Genomic DNA, 27,855 nt, shown 5'->3' with positions numbered 1-27,855 from the left:
CACAGGAATACCATAAACCGTTATTCTAACTGAAATGTCTGAATGAAAATTTTCTTGGTGAAAGCGATGGAACTTAACTAAAAATTGTTTCATCTGTCCTTGAAATATTAGACTTGAGAATTCTTCTTTTATTTACAGTCAAATAAATCAAATCAATTCTTCCATGATTTATATTTTGTTTTGTTACTTCAAAAGCTGTACTTCTGTTACTGTGCAAAAGCTACCAAACCCTTTTGCTCAACTCCAGTTAAACAATGACAAGGAATAGGAACTATCATGGAAGCTCATCTGTGTTGGTAGTAATCATAATACAATGCTAAACTTTCTTCCAACACTAAGGTATTCATGGATCAAATTTTCAACGACCACTGACTGTAATAAGGATTTATTGATTTTGAAGACGGTGACAGTGGTCGATGAAAATTTGATCCATGAATACCTATTAAAGTTAGTGTTGGAAGAGAGTTTAGCATTGTATTATAAAGGAATAGGACTTAGGTACTAATAGAATGGAACAGTAATATAGTTTTTCTTACGTTATATCTAGCTATGGGTGAAGAACTGTCGCCACATTCTGATGCGCTCCCGGGTCTGCTCCTCTGGCTGAGGGCGTTGCTCTGTGCTCTCAGACTCTGTCCATTGAGGTCCTGTTTAGAAGAGATTATTAAACAAACATCCTGAAAATGCACTTATACAGGATTCAATCCTTCCCAAACCTTTCTGTGTACAGGGCAGACTACCACTCTATTTCTACAGGCTTCTATAGCTTTTATGTTTCTTTCTTTGACTTTTGTTCTTTCATTTCCCTTCTATCCTTTTCCCTTATGTCTTGCTTTCCTCTTTCTATTTTTACTCCCTTTCCTTCCTGTTCTTTACTTTTGGCTAAACTCCTTCAAATCACCAACTCTCCCCTCCCCCATTTCACCTTTATCTTTTTCCAACCCTCCTCTGTCCAGCCCTTTGTTCTGACACATGTACATTGCAGCACCCCTATGTTAGGAGTAGGGGATGTCGAAACATTGGGGGTGTCAGAACATAGAGGTGTCGGTACATAGGCCTGTACCCCAACTTTACGTACAATTTTGCTGTTCTTGGTTGAGTTCCTGTTGACGAACACCAGATCCCCCACCACCAGCAGCAGCTTACTGTCTCTCATCTGGCTCTTCATGTACAGCTTACTGGGAAGGACAGACAACTGTTAACAAAGTGAAGGTGCCCATGGCTATGTCATAACATGTTACACATCATTATCCAGTGGTCTTTATCACAACATTTGACAACTTAAAGGTGCCTGTCTCATAAAATGTTACAAACTATCAGCCAGTGGTCTATATCACAACATTTGACAAATTAAAGGTGCCTGTGTCATGAAACTTTACAAACTATCATCCAGTGGTCTATATCACAACATTTGATAAATTAAAGGTGCCTGTGTCATAAAATGTTACAAACTATCATTAAGGGGCCTATATCACAACATTTGATAAATTAAAGGTCAAGTAATTACTGTACAGTAATATTTTAGTACACAGGATTGGTAAGGGTACATGTAACTTTAAGTGTCACCTGAAGAGCACTGCTGAGACCACACAGGCCACGATTGTCAGGAAGACCCCCACCAGGACACCCACCACCACAATGCTGTTATTGCCTGGGGAGAGGGAAGATGGAAAATGTAGGTAAGATGATCTAGGATTTAGCCTTCATTATCATATAGTCAGAGGGATGTTCCTGTGGCTCAACAGGTAGCAGCCTCACAGTTAAGCTCCTGGTTCCAAATAGTTACCTTGGAAGTAAGGGTAAGGACATCTTGGTTGGAGCTGCACAGATTTCAGAGTCACTGGTAAACAGTCACAGTTATTCCATGAATGCAATGCATAAAGTAGTATGGAGAAATCTTCATACTTGATGGGTCTTCACAATGTCCTTCAAACTTGCAGGCTGGGTCTGGTGCAGGCAGAAGGACAGTCTGAAGAACCCCATCTTGCTGAACACCTTGGTATTGCAGGGTACTGCTATCCAGGTATGACGCTGCCAGCTTAGAGAGGGAAAAGATAAACATCTGTTGGTCCTAAACATATGAATAGACTGAGCAATCTAAAGTGCATTCTGTTGGTCTTAATAACATGTGACAAAATGTATGTTGGCCAGAAACTTGTACTATCTATCAAACTTTTTGTTGGTTTTACATAAAATTATGTAAAAGCAAACATTGGTGCAAACGTGCATTTAATAATTAGTTGTTCATGTAATCATAATAACCAATCATAGAGCACAATACATTTCTATAGGCCTTGGGCCACACAGCTAGGCAAGTGCTACACCAGGGTATGCTAGTTCACTAGTTAACACATTTGGTAAAGCCATTTGTGATTGAGAAAATGAATAGTACAGACCAGAATCAACGTTTCTGGACCCCTGCCATCCCCCGGATGCTGCATCAGGGCGAAGTCGAACATCCGTTCCCCCGTCTGGTCAAAGGTCACCCACCCGGACAACCCCTCAAACTTCACCTCGCGCATGCGCATCGTTATCGCGGTGCCGTTGATCAGTCCGTCCGAACCGCGGTGGTCAGGAACGGTGTTGTTGAGCGCCGTCGCCATGGTGATCACAGAATCATACAAATAGGAGAATGCAAACAACTGAAAAAGATGAGATCTAAAATCACACTTATTGTACTTAGAACAGACGTACAATACACAAGATGAACTTTTTTTTTAAACCTAGGACAGCCCCGGCATTTTCTGGCTTAGGACATCCAGAGGGCGCAAGGTAAAACCCAGAGGGCGCAAGGAAAAGTGAAAACGTGTTCACGTGCGTCGAACTGTTCAGGCACCGAAACTGCAGATAAAAAATCTTTAAACATGGAATTGGTACAGGAAAACTACATACAAGCATATTGCACTGGTTGACTATTTACCTGTAAAATATCTGTTACTAGAAGAATGTGTTTTTACTATTTAATTCATTTCTTACGCATAGAGGACGAGAACGTTGGGGACGTCAGGTGCCCATGTTCTTAAGTCATTCACAATGGTTGTATAAAAAATATAAGTATAGTATAGCCTGGGACTAGTATAGCCTAGTATAGTATATTCTTTCTCAAGTCATCATATCTTGTAGAAACCCATGAATTACATTTCATCAATTTGGCTTTATGCCTTTTTAGGTCGGCAAACACGAAGCTGATCTATAGAAAAGCTCCAAAAATGATCTAAAAAGGCCAATGACCCGAGTCCTGACAACTGACTCAAAGTCGTACGTCAACAAGCAACATACTTTACATCACGTAACTATAGCAACGGGATTTTCAGCATCATCGTCTCTTGTGTTACACAAAGTACACTCAAAATCATCGTTTCTTGTCTGAACACAAAAGAGGCCTTGCACAAGATGTCGGGACCATTCTGTGAAAACAAGCCTCTTGAGACAGTTGTTATGGCGAGTATGTCGGATCCGGGCGCTTCAAACCAAATCAGCCCCCATCAAGCTGGTCCTTTGTGTCCTACCATAGAAACACTCCATACAGAATCAGACCAGCCTCGTGATTGATAAAGGACACCACTAGTAATCACACCATTGGCGCGGCAACATGGTTGCCTTTGTGTGACACATGTTATGGCTACGTAAGATCTCAACGTGTGCCTAATTGGAAAATGTCAGATCGCCTATTGTTAGTGACGCTAAAAAATACCATCCTCGGCAACTAATATACATGTATATTGTATAACACGGTGTGATCAATAGGCATAGATTGAGGAGATTCTAAAAAGGTTCGCGAACCAGAAGATTCTTAGCAATTGATTCAAGGCAGCTTCCAAATCAAACCCAATTATTGCATAACAAGAGATGCAAATATGTGAAGAATATGAAATATTTGGATGATGCACAACGATATTATGTTTCATCAACGTTTCCAACAGCAGACGGAAAGGAATGATTAAGACATTTTTACCTCGTGGAGTTTGAGACCCTCATTTTGTACCATCCTCCTTGTTTCTCTTAGTCTTTCTCCAGTTGTTCCTGGCAGCTGGGACGGCGGGCTTGGTGCTAATGTCAGCAATGAACGATGCATTTCCACGTGGTTTGCGGTTGAGTCCGTGGCGGCTTGGAATCGCCTTGCAACCGCAGTGTTCAGTAAAGGGTCCACGGAAATGAAGGCGTACCGGCCCGAGGAAAATCCCAGGTTGTGCGATGCGTTCAGGACGATGGATTCCTCCAGACTGTTGGACATGTGCGATCCTGTGCATAGAACTATCACTGGAAACGTAACAGAAACAAAAGTAACAATGTGAATATAAAAACAATACCGAAAAGGACACAACAGAAACAGTCATTCTTGGTTGTAATCATTAGAACATCCTGTTTCTTGAAAAAATTGATCCACAATAGCAAAGTACGGCGTTTATTTGCCTCGCAATCATGGTTCCTAGTGGGTTAATGACTTGGTAGGTGGCAGCCAGCGAGCAAACGTCTTTCTATTAACGTTCTTTCTAACTTAACTCAGACGTAAACATGTTACATGCACATTGATTAGCACGGATATATATCTGTAATTCTTTAAAAGAAACAGAATGTAAAGTAGAAAACTCTACTCCCGTTTCACCATTTGGTCCACATTCATTGGTCGATTAAAACACATGCGGTTTCGTGAGTGCGAATAGGTCAATTAAAACGAAATCTTTGTCCTCTTCTTGGTACTGATTATGTAACTGTGTCATGAAGTCGGCTGCTACAAGTGTTTCATATATGGTCCCCTATTCCTTTTCACCCATTGATCAATTCAAACAGAGACGGTTTCGTGGGGGGGGGGGGGTAAATATGTCGATTAAAATAAGAATTTTCTCCTGTCCTTGGTGCTGATTATGTAGCTGTATCATAACATCGGCTACCACACGTTTTTATGTATGGTACTTTTCACCCATTGGTCCATTCAAACAGATGCGGTTTCGTGAGGGTAAAGATGTCAAATTAAAATTTTTGCTGATTATGTGTCATGAAATCGGCTGCTACAAGTTTTTCATACGTGGTCCCCTATTTCTTTTCACTCATTGGTCGATTCAAATACTTACGGTTTCGTGAGGGTGAATGTGTCAATTGAAACGAAATTTTTATCCTATCCTTGGTGCTGATTATGTAACTGTGCTCTTAAATCGGCTGCTACAAATTTTTATACGTGGTCCCCTATTCATTTTCACTCATTGGTATATTCAAACAGATATGCTTTCGTGAGGGCGAATATGTCAAGAACCACCTTTTTCTCCTGTCCTTGGTGCTGAATATAAAGCTGATTCATAACACCGACTGCCACAAGCTTCTCATATATGGTCCCCATTCCTTTTCACTCATTGGTCCATTCAAACTCAAACTCTTTCGTGATGGCGAATATGTCATCAATAACCAACTTTTCTTCTGTCCTTGGTGCTGATTGTGTCGCTGTATCATACATAAGATTTGCTGCCACAGTTTTGTTATGTACAGGCCTCTACGGCCTTTTCACTCGTTGATCCGTTGATATGCGTCTAAACTGAATAGTAGCAACTGATATACTCACTTTCGTGTATATATGTCTATTCAAGCTATTACAGCTTGTCCAAAGATACCATTAATAGAACGCAAAACTGCATAACGACTTCAATGCACGTACCTTAAGGACGTGCTTAGCACCTTATGCATCCAAACCCCATTCATAACTATTCAGCCTAAAACGTCCCTCTATTTTTAGCTGAAGGTAAAGATGATGAAATATGAGATAAGACTTGATGGCGCTCCTTACTAAGCAATCATATCCTTCCTGAGCGCGCGTTATCTGACGCTAACGGCAAGGTTAAAACTATCCACATATCTTACTGTCATTCTTTATGTTTACGAATGTCCTGAGGCTTGGTTCAAAGTGGAGATACGAAATATCCAGAAAATTTAAGTAGAAGCTCAAGTGTGTGTGTGTGTGTGAGTATGTGTGTGTGTGTGTGTGTGTTGTTTCGCTGTGCGTTGTCTATGTGTGTGTCTCCCTGTATATACTCTCTGTATGGTGTGTTTGCGCGCGTTATGCCATTATGTTTCTGACAAGTTTTGTCCATTTCCTACTTTCCTACGTACTTACATAGAGTAATTGAGGAATTCAGGCCTGTGTCTACTGAGACATGGCAGATTTATCTTTGGGAGACACCAGTTGATATTCAAGGCTTATTTGCTTAATGTTCTGTGCATTTAACCTTATGGGCTTACGAAATTTGTCTGCATAATGTCAAAAGAGTTTTCATCAACGAGATCCTGACCGCCGGCCTATGAATATAGTCAACAGACATTTAATAAGGCCCTCTGCGCCTCTTCAAAGTTTCGGCTATTAAATAGGCATCAGCGTTCAAACGAATCTCCTGGTCTACTGTGGCTAATCAGTCCACTGCTGACGCGAGACAGGGGTCCCTTGTCACATGTTTTTCAAAAAGCACGGGATCAGATGCAAACCAACACCATCGGCATATGGGTAATTATGGGTCGGTGAACGTGGGACAAAATCTTGGTATGTGTTGTGGCTGTTATTTGCAGTGAATACGTATTAAATCAGAAGCAATACAATTCATGGTACATAATGTGTCCGTAGGAAAGCATTATCTCTTACCCTTGATGTCGGGAATGTCCGTGATGTTCGCCAGCAAATCCGTCATCTCTGTGCCTGTGGTCTCGCTGCTTACCGAAAGTTGCACTTCCACTTTGAGCCCAGCGAACTTCAGTGCTTTGTATATGTAGTCTCCCAACTCTTTCCACAGTGGCTTCGCGCTGATGACCAGTGCAGCGTGCATCCAGGAGTAGAACTTCATAGCCTCGGCAACAGCCTCCGCAACCCGGCTCGACGAAGGAACCAGCCTCGTGAATGTCGGTAGTTGCGTCAGTCCACTCTGTAGGCATCCCCAGGACAAGATGGCTTTGTTCCAGGCTGTGGCTAGCTGAGCTGAGGGTGCACAGATGTCGGTAGACACGGGTCCGATGAAAGCGTCTGCTGCCAGCTCTCCTCCCGCTGTTGCCACAAACGTGGACAGTCCTTCAGCCGGAGAGCACCCCGTATAGTACATAATGTACGACACGTTCAGCCCCGGGCAAAACGCAGTGTCGTTATTTACAGCTTCAACCGCCCGCCTGACCGCCTCTTCGTTTAGATTAGAAAAGAGAACATCGCCACAGTCCGATGGCGAGTAAACGGCTAGGGTAAAATTCTCACCCAACGCTGGCACAGGGACGAGTGGTAGTAGGACCATGACCATGCCGATAACGGTTAGGAGAAGGAACATGTCGGGAGAGCGCGGATCCTACTGGCGCTGCGGACTTACTGGCTTCAAGTCATTATAATTCCCGTTCTTTCACGCACACGACAGACAGCTCCCAGTGCGCTACCGGTGGCTATTGTGTTGTGTGATGTTCAAGTCTTTTGAACAGGAACTAGTTGCTCTATTCTCGGAAGATCGCGGCCACTTCTCCGTCCTCGTGGCAACTCATTACTAAACCCGTCTTAAGGCTGCCTTAATATCATTGTGGATCTCCACCAAAACTACACTTCGTAGCCGAAGATCTCCGTATGCTAATATGATAATTACCATGGGCCAGCCATCGAATCACCTTCAGTTCAACCAAACCACGTTACGTAAGACCTATCCCAGCCAATCATTCTATCATTACATAATATATCTAAGAAGATAATAAGTGCTGTTAATCACATATATGCGGAGATAGAATTACATAAATTGATGGATTGAAGCAGAGATAGTCAGAGCTAAAGCTGTGTGTTAAGTACTACGGATCAGTTTGCCGTGGGCGGGCTTCCTGGTGCGATCGGATTGACAGTGATTTTGAGCACGCCACATTTCTGCCATTGTCTCTCCCAATCGAGTGTTTGAAATTTCCGTCATATGTCACGAGTAAAACTAACGGAGGTTGCTTATTGTCCCTTGCTTCCTCCAGGCGATGCCATAAACGGTTGGATTTTGAATGTAAGTACCGCTGAGATCCAGTTGAAGCCAGTTCTACGAGTGGTGAAGAGAACAAAAATCATCAAATGACAGTTATATTCAATGATAAGTTCATTGCAAATCCATGCCTGATGCCCATCAATTAAACATACAATCAAACAAATGTAATAGAAAGATAACTGTAGGAGAAAAATCAAACACAAAGATAAGTAAAAGACTAAAAGTGCTATAACAACTAATTTATTTCTTTTTGAAGGGTTTGAGTTCTGCAGGCAGTGGAAGATGAACTGCCCAATCAACGTCTCAGTGGATAAAAGAATTGGATGACTTAAGCAGGAAAATAGTTTGTGGTGGTAAGTGAAATTTCTGGGGAAATTTAAGAGTAATCATAACTAAAGAATGCCCATGGCATAAAACATTCGTTTAACATAAGTTGACATTTAACATAGTTAGTGTTTTAGATATGGAATCACCACCATTTGCCTGAATCACAAGTGTTACATCGCCTGATAGTTACAGGATTCATGGGATGGAGAAGTAATATTCATTGAAAAATATCGATCTAAAACGTTTCTCTGTGTGTGTGTGTGTGTGTGTGTGTGTGTGTGTGTGTGTATGTGTGTGTGTGTGTGTGTGTGTATGTGTGTGTGTGTGTGTGTGAGAGAGAGAGAGAATAATTGCAGCCTCTTTCTCTTTTTTTACTTTTTTCTTGTACTGTCTAAATGGGTTTCTTGTATTCCCCTCACATCAACTGCGTAGGTTGTTAAGGAGAGGGTTGCCACCTGAGTTTTGACCTCCGTTCAACGCACATGTAGTGCCGTAATGAACACACACACACTGAGGCAGAGTGCTAACACTTTCATATGAGAATAAAAAAGGTAAAGCAGTCATCCTCAATCGACAAGATTTTCCTGGTAGTTAGTTGTAGTGCAAAGATGCTTCGTTACTGCTAGCGCTTTCAACCAAGTACACCGGATCACATGGGCAACCCCTCTCGATAAGTGCGTTGTATTCTTTTATGTTGAAAGGAGCAAAGGTTAATGAAGGCTAAGCTCAGAGTACAGGGGTACCAGCAGGCTATCACCACCAGTTTCTACGTCACACCAAGATATTGTTACATCAGTAGATTGGTAGAATCATGGCTAAATCATCGGCGTTTCATACATGCAAATAAATACGCCTACAAAAGGCCAGGAAATACCAACTAAAACAGACGTCATTATTCCATTCAATGACTTCGGTAAAAACATAATTGATTGTAGAAAAACGATTAATAATACTTTCAGTCTATTTTGAGAAATAAGATTTAAATGTAGCGAAATGACTTAAACAATGTAGCGAAACGACTTCTGAAATGTAGAGAAATTACTGTTACGAACTGACAATGTATAGCGAAATAACCGGTTACCGTTTTACCCAACCCCTACTATTTGTTATTCCTTTAGAAGGATTTCGGCACTACACAAAGAAGAATAACACAAAATTCCACCGACTGACTTCCTCCTGCCTTTTCTCAATACAAATTTTGGCAAGAGATCGAAGGCAAGAACTTGAACATGATAACATTGTTGTAAATGCAGAAATCTTCGCGATGGTTTTATGTTCGCGGTTTTCGCGCTGAACTATCTACCACGAAAGTGCTTCCATTATGTGATTGTAGCGCTACTATTGTTTCAAATGCAAACTTAAAACCACTGCGAACACTCCATTTTCTCTCTACCGCGAAATCAAATCTCCGCAAACATTTTTGCATTTACAGTAGTGTTTGCATCCACGAACTCAATCACGACCCACAGTATTGAGAAACTTTCTTTTCGAAAAGTTACACCAGTTAGCTTCAAACGAATAATCTCTGGTGTGCCCTTTCTGCTAATTGGGCCCAGATGTGAAAATTGTGTCCGTACGGATGTGTAATCCGAGTCTAGTTGCGTGAGCAGTGTATGAAATACCTGACACACAGTCGACCTGCGCAGATTGACTAGGAGTCATTTTAAAGGATAATATTTCTAACTACAAGGGGAAAGACTTTTTGCTGTAGACAAGTGCTGTAGGAATTTAGGTTCCTTGCTTTGAAAGAATATATTGATAGGTTTTCTGAACGTTATAAGACCTACAAGCTACTCCATCGCACAGACGGTATGAAATATAATTAATGCCCGCACGACTTTGAAGTTAAATTTTGCCTATGTAGGATATGCGGGCAATGATACGACCCTTAGATGTGACGGTCGGGTCGGGTTATCAATATTAATAGCCATTTATGTCTGTTCAATTAGAGTTTTAACACGATTGCTTTTAAGGATGGAAACCTTGGTCTGATCCACCGTTACGTGTGCCCCGGACCAGCATAATGCCATAAGGGACAAGAAAGCCATCATCATGTCTTTCAGGTGGTCTTATTTTGTATCCCCTCGACGATGTAGATTTTGCTAAGGCCACAGCAAGTAAATTGTATGGATGACATCCTCTGCAGACTCTCACTTCATTCAAGAACAGCACATCGGATTCCACGTTGTTGATTATAATGGCACAGCACAAAAAAGACTATATTGTAAGTTTGGCATGAGGACTGCACTGTGTCTTTCTGTAAGTTGGTGACGAGGAGCAATCTTATTACAGCTTGCATACACAATAATTGTACAATGCATTTGTACGGAGTTTTCACCATTCTTACATGTGCAAATGCCTTTTTATGGCATCTAGAACGTTTTTGCGATAGAACTGACAGTAGTTTGCGATATATTGTACTGTTTTCGGTACCTTTGCCGAAGGGTTAAAAAAAAACTTGTTTTTTATTTCAAAATTAGGCGAAAATCAATGCGCGCGCTGATCTCATCCATAAAATTTACTTGCTGTGGCCTAATCTCTGTCTAAAGGTGCCCCTTATAACGGTCCAGACCTTATGAATGGCTCTTCAGGCACGTCAGCAAAACACCGAAAAGAGATACTCAAGAAATTAGCAGCAATGGCGTCCATGTATTCAAACTCACAGAATTGCATACGACAGGAGGTCCTTATTATGTAGACTAGTTTATTTTTTCACAAGGCGGGTAAAAGCTGTTGGTAGCACGAAAAGCTAAATTGTACTGCGCTAGCTTTGTCATCACATTGGTTTTAAGTACACTTTGTTATACAAAATTCTAAAAAACATTGATAAAAAAAAAGCATACAAATTATATACAACCAAAATTATTTCCATATAGATGTACTTAAGTTACGCAAAACCGTCAGATTCCATGGCATCATGGGATGGACAAGAAGGTAATAACTGAAGGGACTTGAATTGAGGAAAAACAAAATAATTGCACGGGAAGAAATTGCACAAGCAATTTGAAAGATATCAGCTACAGCATTTTTCTAAACTGCCTGTCATTCCCGATATCATTGGTGGGAGAGGGCTAGTAAAGACTCGAGCACCTCTCAGGCACGGTCGTAAGGGGTTGCTTAAGCAGGAAAATAATTTTTGCTGATAGGTGAAATTTCTGGGGAAGTTTAAGAGTAATCATAACTAAAGAATGGCCATGGTTTAAAACATTCGTTCAACACAAGGACATTATATAGGCCTATATAATGTCCTTGTTCAACATAAGTAAAGATATAACATTGTGAATGTTTTAGATATGGAATCACCACCATTTGCCTGAATCACCAAGTATGAACTATCATTACAAGCATGCATCCATGGCGTTAGATTCCATGGATAATAGGTTGGAAAAGAAGGTAATAACCGAAGGGACTTGAATTGAGGAAAAACAAAATAATTGCACGGGAAGAAATTGTACAAGTAATTTGAAAGATATCAGCTATAGCATTTTTCTAAACTGCCTATCATCCCCGATATCATTGGTGGGAGAGGGCTAGTAAAGACTCGAGCACCTCTCAGGCACGGTACGGTCGTAAGGGGTTGCATTTGTTCTTTGGGATGGGGACGTAAAGCCGGCGGCTCCGTGTATGGAAAAGCGTGCGCGTCAAACTGCAGCGCATAAAAGAAGTCGTGGAGAGGAGAGAGGATGGTACACGATCACATGAAAACAATCTTTGAAACTAAAATTGCTTGCCATCATAATTATCACAATTGGCACAATCACTGAGCGAGGGCGATTTTCCAAGAAATGTTTTTCACGATCAACGTAGACTGAAATCCAGCCGTTTTAGCTTTTAGCTATAGCGGCTCCCCTACTTGTCCTAATACGGCTGGAATTCAGGCTACTAACAATGTGGCCTTAGGATAGCTAAACTGGTAGCAGCCTCACAGTTGAGCTCCTGGTTCAAATTAGTTGCTAACTAGGAGACCCATATGTTCAATCCTGGGCCAGGACATCTTGGTTGGGGCTGCATCCGTCTATTGGAAGGAACGTAAAATGAGGGTCCTGTGTTTGAGGAGGTGCCTCGAACAGGTTAAATGAGAAGGGCTAGCACCCCCCCCCCGTAAAAACTCCAGCTACTGAAACAGCTAGGAAAGTTGCTGCCCTTTGTGCCACTAGGCACTACAAGGGTCTGAATGACCGATGGACAGACAATACGGCCCTGCCGTACAAATGCGCGATGTTTCTCAATGGATGCAAATGTACAAAACAATTGATGGTAATCAGCATTCAAAGTGTTCGGTCTAAGATACAATGCCTTCCTACAATTCATCAGATTAGTCATTAGTATTCATATGCGAAACCATTGTGTAAAATGATCGGATTTTGGTCCCTTTTGCCAGGCGTTTGCAGCTCTGGATTACTCATTATATTTCAGGGAAACAGGTTCACATGTATGGGAGTCGCCAATTTCATTACCTTTAGATGTTTTCGCCGATATCGCTACCTAAATGTCAGGTTATAAATAGCATGTGGCAGTGTAGTTTGTTGAACTTAATTGACCTTCATACACCCCCAAAGTAAGTGTTGAGCCCGGGCCCCAGCAAAATGTGCAGTTTTCAAAACATGGATTTATTTTTAGTTGTTCTCAATATGTATTCTTTGAAGCATAGTTGCTTCAATATCATGCAGCTTGTTGCCATTTTGATTTTATTTTTGGAAGAAAAGTAAGGGGGGAAATTATAGGAATTAAAGTTAATATCGTTAGTGCAAAACGCGGTCTGGCAGGAACTACTCACACTTAAACATGTCAAAATATTCCTCTTACATTGACGAAGCAATGTACGTACATTTAACGTAGTGCAATGATCATCGAAAATATTTTTTTTTTAAATAAGACATTACCGAACTAAACATAATGGGGTCCGTTTAGGTCTCCTTAGTCACAAAAATGTAAGGGTGTACATGTACAGTATGATGGTTAAAATGAAGAGTTGCATAGCTTAAGCGGTGGAAGTCCTTTTCTATGCCTTTCTTTATTCAATGTTCAGCACGTAAGATGGCACAATGGATACTTTAAAGTTATGTGTTACATGAATAGGTCTTTATATGTTACATGAATAGGACTGGAACGGAATTTTTCCTCCCTAAGTCAGAAACATCACGATATGGTTACGAAGGTTGCTCGGGAATATTCCCTGCACGTACCATAACTACAGCATTTGACTGACAACCTTTCCTTAGTATAGTGCTTGTTGCTTTGATGTATGCCGCGTGTTCTTGACTCCACGTGAATGTTTCAAATACCAAGCAATACGTAAAAACAACTTATCTCTAAATGTCGAACCCGGTCGTTGCCACTCATTAGCCTTTCATGCTACCAGAAAGGGCCAATGAACGTGTATATACCGATCGTCTTTCTTTCCTGTCACGGCCAATGAAAGATTAGCTCCTACGTATAACGTTACAGTGAGCTAAACTGGTTCGAGATCACTCTGATGTTGCACTGACTTCCATTAATGCGAGAACAGTGATGTTTTTAAGGACTTGAAGCCACAAACACTCTGGGCTTCGCATTCTGTGACATTTAATCGATGATAGTTGTTGCAGCGTTTTCCTTTTCCGTAATATGTTTGGCAATGCTCTTCATGACTCTCCGCTTTATCAAAGGCTAATGAACTCTAAATTATGGCTAAATGTAGGGGTCCATCCCAGGGCAATTGGATCAGAACCAGTTAGGTCTAAGTGGGGTAGGGAAATTTCCTTAGCAGCCTTCGTATCCCCTGCTTCTTCTATTGGCAAAAAACTTATAGGGACAGTTAGTCCTCACTGACAATGAGTCAAGTTTGTCTCGAGCAATGATGTGTCTGACTTAAGAAGAAGAGATGTTGTTCCAGTCCTGCTCTTTGAAACCGTAGCATTGAAGCAACTTTCGCGTCTTTTTGCATGAAGAAAAAGCTATCTTAAAACACATACGTACAAGCATCTATGGTGGGTGTCACGTTGAATAATTTCACTCCAGCAAATTAACATTCCGTTTTCATCAACAAGCCATTAAAATCATTACCTGCGTTGGTGATTCAATCTTAAATGTTTTTAACTGCGACACACTGCTTCATTCTGAGTTTTCTACTTTCCCCCAAATTGTATTGATCAACACCAGCGCTCTATTAGAGTTGTGTGTGGATTAAATTCCCTATTTCAGTATGAATTCAAAACATACCTGTCAAAAGCCAAAAATAGTTACTCAAGCAACTGGATAACATTTCGAAACATTCAGACGTTTCAGACAGCATCCGCTGTCTTTCTTGCACATTGCCAGTAGTAGGCATCCTTCCATCTTTGACAATTGTTGTTTTTAATCATTATCTTCAAATTCACCAACATTATGATTTATATGACGGTAATGTCTAGGGCTTCTAGAAGGTTTGTCTTAAAAGCCCGAAAACCCGCCCCTTCCTGCAATCAGCTTGTCGTGCCTTGGAACACGGATTATTTCCCCTGCAATTATCACTCTAAACCGATTAACTCTTTAATGCACATGATGACCCTGTGATGACGACCTACGGAAACTAAAGCCAGCACTTATCGGGGCCGGGGCACTAATGACTGAGAAGCCATATTTGTTCCTCTGAAGTACCAAAGAAAGTTGCTAGGAGGCCCAAAGTTGATCTTGAACTTCAACTTGAAGATCGTTTAGGTATCGTAGTAAATACGTTTTCGTGGAATTTTGGACTTTTGACTTTTGGAGAATCCATATCTGTTCCACTGCAGTACCAAAGAAAGTTGCTAGGTGGCCCAAAGTTGATCTTGACCTTCACTTGAAGATCGTTTAAGGTATCGTAGTAAATACTTTTTATGTGGAATAAAAAGGGTGACTTTTGGAGAACATTGTTCAGGTTGGGGTTGGGAGCATCGTTATTTATCTACCCAATCAGAATGCTGGTAACGTTACTACGGGTTGTTAGGTTCGTGTTAGGGGAAATGTACGATCCATTGAGAGACGTGGAGTCTTCTCGTTTTAATTATCGCACCAAGCAATAGCCCCGCGGGGAAGAAACGGGATGATTATTCCTGATGATGACTTGCTCAGGAAGTATTAACCAGGGACTAGCGTGCGTGTTGGGCGGGAAGCTGACGACTTGGTAGCCTCCTTTGTAGGCCTCTCGGGCGGCGCCGACGTTTATTTTTGGGGGGAGCGCTGATTCGCGATCTTCAACTTAACACCGTCTCTGCCTGGGGGACTGTATCTGCCTGGCGGACTGTATACGGCAGATACGGTCCCCCAGGCAGAGACGGTTCCCCAAGCAGATACGATCCGCCAGCCAAAGAACCTGGTCCCGATAAGTTGAAATTCGCGAATCAGCGCGCGCTCCCCCCAAAAAATAAACGCCGGCGCCGCCCTGGAGGCCTGCAAATTAAGGAGGCTAACGATTTGGCAGCCTTGCAGACGACACATCGTCATCGCGATCCGAGTCTGGCATCCAGCCGGGTTCAGCTTATAATTACGGCCGCGGTTCTTTGTTGGTAAGTTATAGTCTGGTTAGAAACTGGGGCGCGTGGCCGAAAACGACACAATAGGTAAATTAAAGTCCGGTTATACTGGGGCGCATGGCCGAATGTGACACAATAGCCGGGTTTGCTATATATCTAACCCTACACTGTGTCAATTAACTCCACTGTCCCGTTCTTTTGATTCAATCAAACCTGTTTATATAACATATAACCCATTACAAAACAAAAGGTGTGCTGGGAAAGTGAGAAAGGTAGCAAAGATCACTGAGATGAAAACGGCAACAACTTTGCCAATGAAATATTCGGCACAAGGATGCGGAAATAAGACAAAATTTTTCGCTCTGTTCCTACAAAAATCCAAGCTTCTATGGCCGTTTCTTAATTTCTGCCCCTAAAACGCTCTATCTAATGTACTCATATTTAGTCATAATTGTCTGGAGCAATTAGCAAGATTGGTATTTAGAACATGTACAGAAGTAGAATGAGGTAGGTGCACTACATGTATTGATGGCTTAATTTCGGAAAGCAGAAAGCGTTGTAAGGAACCCTAGTCCTACACAGCGAGGCTACCTGTGGTTCTATGCTTCTCGAGGTCTCAGAACACAGTATTTCTTCATCACATAACGTTATGTAGTGCGTTACAGTACGTGAAAAAGCCGTAGTTATTCTTCTGTGCACGTCATCGAGGCCAAAACTGTGGTGAATGGTAGAGGAATACGTCAGTTTTGAGACTGTACGAGTTGGATTGCGATGTTTGTTTGGTCAGCTTGGATTCGCGCCTGAATATTGTTACCGTTAAATGCTGTGCGTCGGCTGCAGTATGATGACCGCCGCTGGGCGTCAAATAAAAGAGAACGAGCCGGCAAATTTAAGCTGATTTCCACATATATTGTACATTGTGCCCTGATGTCAAACATATTAAAATGTTGTACCTTGTTTGTGCACCCTGCTATAAATTCTTATGCGTCCAAGCTTCTCACTTTGGGGTCTTTAACCATGTATATCCCAATAGGTAAGATACTGTGGTCTGCGCCCTTGACATCTTTAGTCGGAAGCGTATCTCATTGTTTTGATTGAGCACTTTGATACCAGTATTCAGCTTTATCTTACTGTTATCGAAACGCCACTGCCGGAAGGAAACTGGATTCGGGTGCTGGAACATTTTATGCCTTAGCTGACTGCTATACAAAATATTTAGGTCACCATCTCATCTACATTAGGCTACCTTGCGAATGAGTGACAACCGAGTAGGATGGGCGGATCAGTTTGCTACAAAACCTTTCAATCGGGCGTCAGAGATTGGCCCGGCTGGAAATTCAATTACAGCTTTACAGATCATTGGAAGTCCTTTTGTGTCAGGCACTGGAAACAGAGTTTCTTGTTTTCTGTGCAACAACTTTCTCTTTATGCTCGCCAGACGTAATTTTTAGGGAAATTTTAACACAACTGTTGCCATGGACGTATACGATGATCGCTATCATTGGACGATGCGTACTTTAATTCTTTAAGAAGCTTTCATTTTATTCCATGTTGATATTTGATTTCTTTATCCCTGCTCATTTGCTGTAACAACTTAACCCATGTAGCTTTTTTTTACATTCTTCAATTCCCTTTTTGGGGGCATTGTGTTCCATTATATGTATCTATCTATTTCATTGCAACTAGCCTTCGGGCAAGAATTTACAATTAATTTATCATTATTGTATGTTACCAAACCCGTTTAATGAGCGATTCAATGATCATAATTGCTATTTGTGATGAATCAGAAATTGTATTTCTACACATCCAAATTTCAGAAGATCATGCATGTATACAAATCATCGCCACCGGGAGTAAGGTCCTATGAAATACATGTATAACGTTATAGAATTTACCATTAAACATTCTTGGCTTCTTTTTCGAACATATCGCTAGGCAGAATGCGTTACATATTGATGGTCAGAAACTCTCGTAAATTAGGCCTTATCTACAGTTGTGTTATTTGTGAATAAACTTTCTGAAACATTCCTTAAATTTCAAGTATGTGTCAAACCTAGTGAATTGCGTCTGAGAGACTTTACGATACACCTAATTAACAGTACTCTACAGTAATATAACGTTACAGTACGCCACAGTAATTAGCAGTACTCAACAGTAATTCATATGTAGTATAATTTCCGTCGCTTGTGCTTCCTTCTAACGTATGCAGACAGCACCTGGCTGATGCCAAACATAACGCTTGATAATGACAAGGTGCGATGCGGTTACCGCCGATACATGTGGACGCTTTCCGAGAAAATTGTACAGATGTAGCCACTAATCCAACCGTAATTTGTGAACTGTAGTGAATGCATGATGTGCACGGGTTGTACCGGGTTGTTTTGATGACTATTTCCTTTTAAGCATGGCATAAATGCACATGGAGAGGGTTTATAACAGGTTAGGCCGATTCATCAAATGCAGGTGGCTGAGACGCTGCCACGCTTACAATGTGCGCCTCCATACATGTATATACAGTATAGTGTTTTACTCTAGCAATCGATGAAAACATCAACTGCATGAGAACCTACCTAGAAACATGTATAATGGGCCTACAAAGAATTCACCCGATGTACAAAGGAGGGGATCACATGATTTCACTAGCCTTATACTCTATCTTCAAGTCTTGGGAAAATATGAAAAAGACTGGTATAATAAGATAGACTGTTTTCCAATTTTCTACAGCGACTTTAGAAATGTGCTAACAACGGAATATAAACTGTCCCGCACAAAGCACTGGAAAAATGGGGAGAGCTGATATACCTAACCATCATGTAATAATATATTGTGTATGCATTTTGTACATTTTATGAATTGTATACTGAAATAAAGTACTTTGTAAAAAAAAAACTGCATGAGAACTAAATTATTCACGACAAGATCTAAACGAAAGGAGAGACAGGGATGAATAGAATACGATGAGTGGCATGGCTTGGCAATCTTGTAGAAACTGTTCACATGAATCAAGAAAGCGAAGCCCTGTGGTCACAGCATTAACTAGAAAAAATGACCCACGGAAATTGATTTTCTGCCTACCTGTTGTTGACCTGATACAGAGTTGTCGGTTGTGTATATTCTCCAAGCAGAGGTTTCGGTCGAGTGGGGTAGGAGTGTCCGGATTTTTTTACGTCTCTCTCCCGTACAAAATCCCGGACACTCCTACCCCACTCGACCGAAACCTCTGCTTGGAGAATAGGTTGTGTAGGACATTGAGCTCAGCTCCCCGTTTAGGAACAAAGGGCCACATTTGTCCTAGATGTTGATTATGTAAAACGATTTCTCTTCCCTACGACACAACATTTGAGACTCACCAGATTTTCGATGGTATTCTTCTGGATATTTGAGGACCCGTTTGCTCAGTACACGTCACTTTCAGGACATGGCATGATGATATAAATCTATATTGTATCGTAAGAAAACGACAGAGCCTTAAGGCTGGGGTATATTCTATTCGTGGACTCGCTCGGGAGTAATCGTATAACCTAAGTCGTTGTCATCATAAGCCTATTTAAAAGACGATCCTCTTCTTTCCCAGAGGTCTGGGTTCAGTGATGTCTGACATATCTGCGATGTCTACCCTAACACGCTGATGAAGAAACGCCCACGAAAATATCTTTCCCACCACGAAAAACAGTTTACTTGGACGTTGCGCTTAATTTCTGTCTTGTCTCCAACACGGTTAAGGCAGCTGCAAAAGCGAGGTCAAGGAAGTCATGTCATTGTCTACATTACTGTCGATCTACATTAATGACCAAATTACATGGTACATAATCAGTCCTGCAACCAGAAATCTAGTTCTCAAAACTGCATTACAGTTCACGGCTATAGTAGACGGAAAATTTTATTTCGTTTCCAATTTTAGCTCGTCTTTCTAACAATGTTTTGGCTGTCAAATATGGGATTATAAAAGATTATAATCTTTCGTTAATCTGCCAATGCTTTAAGCTGGATCATATGTGGATGTTTTTGGGTATGCTTTTCTTCATTTGGGGATAAGATTATTATCCCATTATAGGTCAAAGTTCAAAGATTTGCTGGAGATCTATGTTTTGTTTATATAAATGGGAATCTGTGCATCATTTTGCAATACATAGTACATGTGATATGTTATACCATACCTTTCGTCTCTGACATCACCCCCCACTTGCAAATCGCATATAACGTCTGTCCACGAAAGCAATAAAGCAATATGAAGAAGTATCAAAAGCCAATGTGCACCACAGCTTGGCGGTTTGCATAGTCGCAAAGAATATGCATACCCCATATGCACACGTACCAGCCACTCAGAGACGCTACACTAAGTGCAAACATACTTATATATCTACCGCTTTTCGGCAAAAGAAATCGTATCATCTCCTACAAAAACACTTGACTTTGTTTCCTCCGTATCATAATGTAATTTATACCACATAGATAGGAGGACAAAGTACTAAACTTCAAAACAAACACTGCATGCATATCACCGTTACTAAATCATGCTGCGACCACATCCCATGGAAAATATGTTTCGCACACAAGGCCATCAACTGAACCGGTTTGTTCTTAACGATGTCTGCACACATATAGAGTCAGCAAATGGGCGAAGTAACGGGGAGGGCAACAAGACAAACAAATAAACTCGACCTACGGTACCAGCATGTACAAAGCGGCATGCTAATTGTCGCCTATGTATAGTCAAAGTCTTGAACAACAAGGGGTAATTCTATGTTAAGTGTTGATCTTAATGCACAGTGGGATTTGGTTTGTTGTATTTCATCATGCATGGGAAATCCCACGCTAAGCCTAGTTAAGATGATGTACTGAATTTTGCAATTCAGCCCTTTGGGGCTGCAAAGAGAGTTTACTCAATAAACCAGGCATACAATACGTTGTAGGAAAAATTGTACGGATGCCAAAACTTGTCAGTCTCTCGCAACCAACGTCATCCAAATCACTGAGCAATGTGATATTGCACAGAGTGGCATCCGTACAATTTCCCATTTAATGACAGTCAGAGAATGGTTATTGTAGACGTAGTAACGTGGATCTCTCTGTCGTTTTCTATACACAGGCCGTGGGAGGCTACAGGCTATATGTGGGAGCGCATAGAATAAATGTACGGGTTTATATCATGATGTTTACTATCCAACTAAAGAGTGTGATGAGGAATCTTCTTCCGAGCTTTCGTTTGGAAATAAAATGAGGGACCTAGGTGAGAGGAGAGAGGATAGGAAAGGATTCGAGCAGCAATGACATTTGATAGGCACTCGGAGATGGTCGCTCGGTAGCTATCAACTAGCGCACTGAGTGCGTGTACCAATGGATTTGCAATTGTGTACTTACCAGCTGTACAGTCACCGACAACCACCAATGATCGGTGCATTTTGTGTGGCACACTCCACGACATTTTCAGCTCGACAACGGACTGTCAGGACCCTCAGCATATACATAGAACACGATCCTTTGCACACAACATCTCTCTTGTTATAATTCTCCTTCCATTTGCCCAAGCATAATACAATTCTCGATCAATAACTCTCTTCCTATCCGTTATGCAGACTATTCTAAGCGACGTGGACGCATTCTAACTTGGAATCCATCCCTCAGAGTCATATTGAACATCTTACCTTATCTGCAGTCTGGTAGAAGGAGGACAACTCCGCAAATTTTTGTCTCGCCAACGGTGGTCCTGCCGCGTCCCTACTATACTATTACACACCGGCTCTGAACATTTGGCTGAAGATAATTATCTAATGGGGGGAAACTGTGTCGAGCCCGGTGCGATCGCATTGCGGGGACCTTGTGTTGATAACAACAGAGTTACGCATGTAATGGTAGGGTACATAATGGACGCCGGCGGCCTCGCCAGGTCTGTTACTTGTTTTGACACTGTTGAACTGTCACGGGCTTCTGTTTGGTGCAAAGAAAAATTGCAAAGGGCTTGGGAGATACAATCCGTTAGCCTGGCAGACTAGCGGATCTTGGGGATAGGGCCAAAGTTAATTAACAAGGCTTGACTCCAGGCTAGGGAAATACTCAATTAGCTTAAATAGTCACCTGGTCGATTTTTTCTAGTTTTCTTTCTTTCACTCACTCACTCACTCACTCACTCACTCACTCACTCACTCACTCACTCACATGAAAACATGATGCACTCAATACGTTACCACATTCTCGTTTCAGGAGTGTTTTGTCAGAGCGCGAATAACAAACATTCTTACGATTGGGCGACGCACATAGTCTTGGCGTCATTGTATCATGTATATACGTCATCGCACGTCAATAAGAACCTCCGCATGGTTCAGGAATGAAGACATTCGAATTTCCTGATCGAAGTTTTGAGTTCTCTCCCCTCCCATTTCCAAGTATCGTATATTACTCTCCAAGCAGAGGTTGGTGGAGAAGCTTATGACCTTTTTATGATATGCCCCGTTTCCTGTCTGCACGTTGCCGGAGAGTGCTGACAGAAAACGGAGCATATGATAAGAAGGCCACAGTCTTCTCCGCTAACCTCTGCTTGGAGAGTATCGTATATCGCCAACGATAGAAAATTCGCCCGAAAGTGTCTACGAACAAAACAAAAACTTTGACGGTTATACTTTCTCTCAGTTGGAGGTGTGGGTTGGATACATGGCGCGCTCATTACGTGTATCCTATATATGCTAACCCGTGAAAATGTCTATTGACATATCACTGCAGTACTAACGTTAGTAGCATGCAGTAGACACAACCATAGGAACGAGGTTGACCACGCCCTTGCCAAGTTAGCAATACCCTAACTTTAACCCCATCGCTATGGCTGTTCATGACTATACATAACACCATTTCTGTCAATCTATTCAAAATCCATGGATCATAAGGAAATCTTTATTGACACAAGAAAAGTACAGCGACGTTCGTAAGGTCTACTACATCTATAACAGCGTTAATGTAACTTACATGCAAACAGCGAAGTGGATACAAATGTATTAAGCTATACATAAATGTATCTGAATAGATATGAGTTAATCAACATGTTGGGTCCAACGTATCATTGCACAATCTGTTCTAAGGTCTACACATTCTTTGATATATTGACCTATCTGTACTCAGTAAGGGTTATCTCCCCATAGAATGTAGCTGAATGTATCTATCAAATGGGATGTATCAAATTTATATATGACACATGGGTACCTTTTGTATGCCATCTTATTGATTTGTCTTGGCCTAAAAGTGCTAAATTGACAGGGATAGAGGTTATGAAAACGTACATGTATGCATTAACTAGCCCTTCGAGCTCAAGGTCGTATCCGGTCCGACCTGCAAAGTGCTTATACATTACGAGGTGTCGTCGAGGATTAGCCTGGAGCGACAGATTAGCCATATTGCCCAGAGCTTAATCTCCACATCCACGTCATGACCGGATTACATGGCCTCGGAAAGACGATTAAGCATATTTAGCTCGGATTAGAGTCCGGAAAGGAAAGGATTAACATTTTTAGGTAATATGAAAATATTGGAATCGCATTAACGACAAAGTCGGGAGAAGATTAAGGCTGAATGTAGAATCTCTGTGATTCGCAAAGGGCAAAGTTGACGGAAATGAGCCAACTTGATGCAGGAGCCCTAGAGAGTAATCTCCAAGCAGATGTTGGGTTAGGCTCAGTGTTTTACGTGTGCGTTTCATGCTTTTTATGCCCTTCTATCCCCTTAGGAAGAGGCGAAGAGAGAGAAACGCCATCCACCAGAAAGACGTAGACGATGCCTTTGAAAAGCCGTTGCATTAAATACTAAGCCGAACTCTTCATCTTCTTTGAGATTTAGGTTAACACAAGGACAAAGGGCAGCATACATGTACATAGGACCTTGGTCGGTTAAAGGAATATTGATTGATTAATTAATCGGTTGATTGGATATGTGATTGATTGATCGATTGGTTTATTTATTGGTTTATTTATTGATTTGGGTGAGTGGGCCGACCACTCTCTCTTTTCAGCCAGGGGCTGAATTGCGAGGACCTTACGATTGGTGGGGCTAAATCGCAAGGGTCTGGAGGCTGCCATTCGGCGCTAACTCAGGTGACCTCTATACAACAATTACCCCATGAGCGGCCATAGGATCGTAGGCTAGACCCCTACTCTTTTCGATAAGTGAAACGCCCTATCGATTGCGCCACACGATGCCACTTACAAATGTCATTCTGAATATTAGTCTGAGAAAGAGAGGAGAATATTCTATGAAAATATACGTACATGTGTATCACCAGTCTGTAAACCGACATCATCGAAATGACATTTTGACAGGACAGTACCCATGACATGTATCCACACGAGTAGGTATAAAACCCAAACTCTTTCGCCACTTTCGTATGCACTCACAAATAGTTAAACGCTTTCACAATTTTCACACAACGGAACTGCTATAAGCTCAAACATACATCTATAGCAGATCCTAAGTTGAAGAATGATAACGAGTTTGCACATTAAACGAGCGTAAAGCGGAACATAGACACCATCTTGCGGCCAAATTTCAAACTGCAGGTTTACCTGCTAGGTTACGTCAATAATTCAAACCGATAATTACCAAAGCAAACGCTATATATTTCAGCATGCAGCCAATAGATATCTTGTAACAGCACTACCATAGAAAAGCTACAGATACGTAGTTGTTTTCGAGTCTTTAAGTAGAGTCTTACAAGTACACTAATGCTACCATGGTAGCAAAGCATTCACGGTCTTTTTTAGAGTCATTTCGGCACAGTCTTAAATCATTGGTCACACTAGGTTACGCATTATCGGGATTAGAGGTTCATTTTTCTTATGTCTTATGCCTCTGATAGCCAGTCGCTGACAGCTTTTTATTTTATTTCTAATTTTTAAATTCACTCCGCAACTTCTCACAAAACCTGGTTGGCAGGTCGATAGAACAACTCAATGAAGTCAAGTCAAGTCAAAGTTTATTGCACAACGATGGTAACAGGTACAATGTAAGGCAAAATACTACTGGCTACTTAATTAGGTTCTAGGCTGTACAATGTTCTATTACAAACTACAGGAAGGTTCTAGGCTACATAATGAAGGAGTAAGGTTCATAGGTTCTTCTTCAGATACGCCAGGAAGTTCTGCACAGCAGTTCCTGCTAACTCATAAGCATCAAACTGCATTAGAAAGGGGTGGAAGCCATGTTCGTAATGATCATAATCAACCTTAACCCCAGCCTTCCCAAGCCTTCTGGCGTACATCACACCATCGTCCCTCAAAACATCGTACTCACACGTCATCACGTACGTCGGTGGGAGACCTTTCAAATCAGCGTCGTCTGCCATCAACGGGGCAAAACGTGGATCCAAAATGGTCGCGATGTTAGGAATCTCAGGAAATTTGATATTTTCCTTCTTGATCTTAACGGGTGTATCAACCATTTTGGGATCCGCGTACCCGGCGTATTGAGATTTCTTTATCTGCACGCCTGTGTGATTGTTGGCTTCAAACACCTTTTTGAAAGACAGGTCATTGTTTAGGTACCACAGCCAAAACGATATCATTAAATCTGTACTTAGAGTGTTGAGGTGACCATGGGCGATGTAGGAGGGCGTGTTAAAGTTTATAGCTTGCAGGACTGGATAGATGAGTGCCTGTGTCTTTAACTTAGGAAGACCCTTTTCTTTAGCTAATACGAGAGTGACGGCTGCAGCGAGGTTCCCGCCGGCACTGTCCCCGCTGATGCCGATACGCGTGCGATCAACGTTGTACTTCTCTGCGTTTAGGAGGAAGAACTTTGTGGCAGCAACACTGTCATCAAACGCTGCCGGAAACACGTGCTCAGGAGCCTGTCTATAGCTGTAAAATGATGTTAAAGAGTATACTTTTTATCAAAGACAGAAGAAGTCGTAGATTCTTTGAGTTCCATCCAGCACAACCAGTTTCTCATTACTAGACATACAACATGGTGTCAGTGGTGGGATTCGTATGAATCGCAGCCTGTACCTCTGCTAAACTCGGCTGAGGTTTCCACTTTTGTGGGCGTGGCCAGTAAACAGCTGTCAGCCAATCAGAGAATCGCCTACATATTTTCTTTAGTTAAAGCCTATCCTCTGATTGACTGGTTAGATGCCACGCCTACCTCAGACATAGGGAGTTACTGCCTTTATGCAGCTCAAACAATGTATATTTTCCAACGTAGAGGCGGGGAATGTCAAAGTTTTCTAGTTCTAACAAGGCATACAACCTGGTGTCAGTGATTGGATTCCAGGGAAGCCACGCCATTATAATGACTCATAGAACCATATGTCATGCAGGATCTTTGTCTCGACCTGCCCAATGATCAGTTAGCGTTGGTTTTCGTTATTTTCTTGTTTGTCTAAAACGATCAGCTTCTTAGTTATAAATGTATTGTTGTCTGTGCATTAATTGGAAAATCACTTTTACTGCAGGGAAAATAAAACAACAAGAAGGTACGCACTCCACGGACACAACTACAGCCCCAAGTTGTTTGGCAGCATGAGCCGTTAGCCCATCGTAGATATCTGTAAACAGCAAAGACTGAGATCAGTGTTGTTTGAGGTTTTTTATGTCTATGATATTCTCTGTTCTCTTTCTCTGTATTTAGTAGCGTATGGTGGGGGAACGTGTCAAAATATATCCCACAACAATTTAAGTAAATATTTCATACGTTTAGAATTCTCTCCTCCGCATCAAAAGGGCTTACCGACGTTGCAAATAACCCAGCCCCCTCCGTGGAAGTACAGCAGACCCGGCACTTTGCTGCTACTCTGTACTGCTGACGTTGGTTCGTACACGCGGACTTTGACTCCGTTAAACATGGTGTCTGTGACCTTCAGTCCGTCCCGGTATGAACTGCCTTTTAACTTGAGACCGACGTTTAGCAGTGCCGCCGTGACCGCCCGAAAGTTTTGAGCCTCCGTACCTATGCCGAGGTACTGTCCAATTCTAGCCTGAAAAAATGAGACGAAAAGTCCTTAGAAGAGAAGCCTATTTCAAACATGCGTTCACAATATCATCATGACAAATACAATGAACGAGGTTACCTTTTTTAGACCAGAACAATACAACAAAGTAAAGATTTAATAATTTCTGCAGTATTATTCAAATGTGAATTTTGTATTCAGTCTTAAACAGTGCTAGCATTTGTACTTGCTATACGTACTGGTACATCCGAAACGTTTCCTTTTCTCCAGGTTGTTCTGCTTCTTAAAGGGGCAATACCTCGTTCGGTAATTGCGTTAATACAAGCGGTGAGTGTGGTAAGAGAGGGCGACAATAACTTGACAAGACTAGACCTTACCACGTCTAGCGCTGTTCTGAACAGCAGTCCCTGCACTTTTGCGAACATCCGTGGCTCTGCGATGCCCTCTGGAACAGGCTGGTCACAGTAGTACGCCAGCAGAACCGCCACCGCCACAAACACCAGGGCTGCCTTCGCCGCCATGATGGTTCTGTCTGGGCAAAGTACACAGTTCAGACTCTACGTGGGAATAATATGCTATTTTCCGTTTATAACCAACTATATATTCTTCATAGCGACACCTCCATTAGATTAGCTACACCAGAAGTTGTAACATTCCTTGAAAGTGGCAAAACGGCCGTACCTTGCTTGCTGAGTTGTCCAAATCTACTGAAAGCCGCCTAATTCTGTTCAGTCTTCGATCGTTCTTGCTGCAGAGCGGATACGCCCCCTTTTGAGCTTTGACCGAAGTTGACGTACCTTGAACCTTGAACGAGGACATCTAGCGATGTCAACACGGAGAACAATGGGTTCTTCATCTTCACTCCAGGATCTCCACTCGGCCCTGTCCCCCATCAGTGAGCGAAGTTCTGCTGTGGTGATGATACTGAACCCAGCATCCCTTTTCAAGTTAATGATGAAAGTTGTGCGTTTTCTGCCCTTTTTTCCTCCTTCCCCTTTTGGCTCCCAGAGGATAAGCTGGCTGACTATCAGCTCGATATGTCGGACGCAATGTCCAGCAATCGTCATTCTCCATCTTCTCAGCCGAAAGTCGAGGAAGGTCACCGTAGAGTACAGAGTTCATCATACGGTCCTCCAAGGAGACATTTAGCACTTGACTTTTATGCAAA

General features: G+C 41.9%; 2 protein-coding genes across 2 annotated transcripts; both read right to left on the bottom strand.

Annotated features, from left to right (window-relative positions):
• Positions 1 to 1,562: 1,562 nt before the first annotated feature.
• On the bottom strand, positions 1,563 to 7,289 carry LOC136422470 (guanylate cyclase D-like). The gene is made up of 5 exons (XM_066410243.1): positions 6,623 to 7,289; positions 3,956 to 4,260; positions 2,397 to 2,642; positions 1,906 to 2,038; positions 1,563 to 1,651 (listed from the first exon to the last, which is right to left on the bottom strand). The coding sequence occupies exons 1-5, from the start codon at positions 7,287 to 7,289 to the stop codon at positions 1,563 to 1,565; spliced, it is 1,440 nt and encodes a 479-aa protein (XP_066266340.1).
• A 17,410-nt stretch (positions 7,290 to 24,699) lies between these two features.
• LOC136422855 (neutral cholesterol ester hydrolase 1-like) lies at positions 24,700 to 27,692 on the bottom strand. The gene is made up of 5 exons (XM_066410763.1): positions 27,369 to 27,692; positions 27,065 to 27,215; positions 26,468 to 26,714; positions 26,222 to 26,285; positions 24,700 to 25,599 (listed from the first exon to the last, which is right to left on the bottom strand). The coding sequence occupies exons 2-5, from the start codon at positions 27,206 to 27,208 to the stop codon at positions 24,849 to 24,851; spliced, it is 1,206 nt and encodes a 401-aa protein (XP_066266860.1). The 5' UTR covers positions 27,209 to 27,215; positions 27,369 to 27,692; the 3' UTR covers positions 24,700 to 24,848.
• Positions 27,693 to 27,855: the final 163 nt, after the last annotated feature.

Source organism: Branchiostoma lanceolatum, chromosome 17 (assembly GCF_035083965.1).
Source record: "Branchiostoma lanceolatum isolate klBraLanc5 chromosome 17, klBraLanc5.hap2, whole genome shotgun sequence".
Classification (NCBI taxonomy): Eukaryota; Metazoa; Chordata; class Leptocardii; order Amphioxiformes; family Branchiostomatidae; genus Branchiostoma; species Branchiostoma lanceolatum.
Note: the sequence above shows the minus strand (reverse complement) of the source record. Positions and strands in the feature narration are given on the sequence as shown.

Excerpts from the sequence above, each read along its gene's own strand:
- LOC136422470 (XM_066410243.1), bottom strand. The coding sequence starts at position 7,289 with ATGTTCCTTCTCCTAACCGTTATCGGCATGGTCATGGTCCTACTACCA. Across the intron at positions 2,039-2,396 it reads GTCCAGAAACGTTGATTCTG|CTGGCAGCGTCATACCTGGA; the intron begins GTCTGTACTATT and ends TCCCTCTCTAAG. Across the intron at positions 1,652-1,905 it reads ACATTGTGAAGACCCATCAA|GCAATAACAGCATTGTGGTG; the intron begins GTATGAAGATTT and ends CCCTCTCCCCAG.
- LOC136422855 (XM_066410763.1), bottom strand. The coding sequence starts at position 27,208 with ATGGCGGCGAAGGCAGCCCTGGTGTTTGTGGCGGTGGCGGTTCTGCTG. Across the intron at positions 26,286-26,467 it reads CTGGGTTATTTGCAACGTCG|ATATCTACGATGGGCTAACG; the intron begins GTAAGCCCTTTT and ends TGCTGTTTACAG. Across the intron at positions 25,600-26,221 it reads GCTGTAGTTGTGTCCGTGGA|CTATAGACAGGCTCCTGAGC; the intron begins GTGCGTACCTTC and ends ATCATTTTACAG.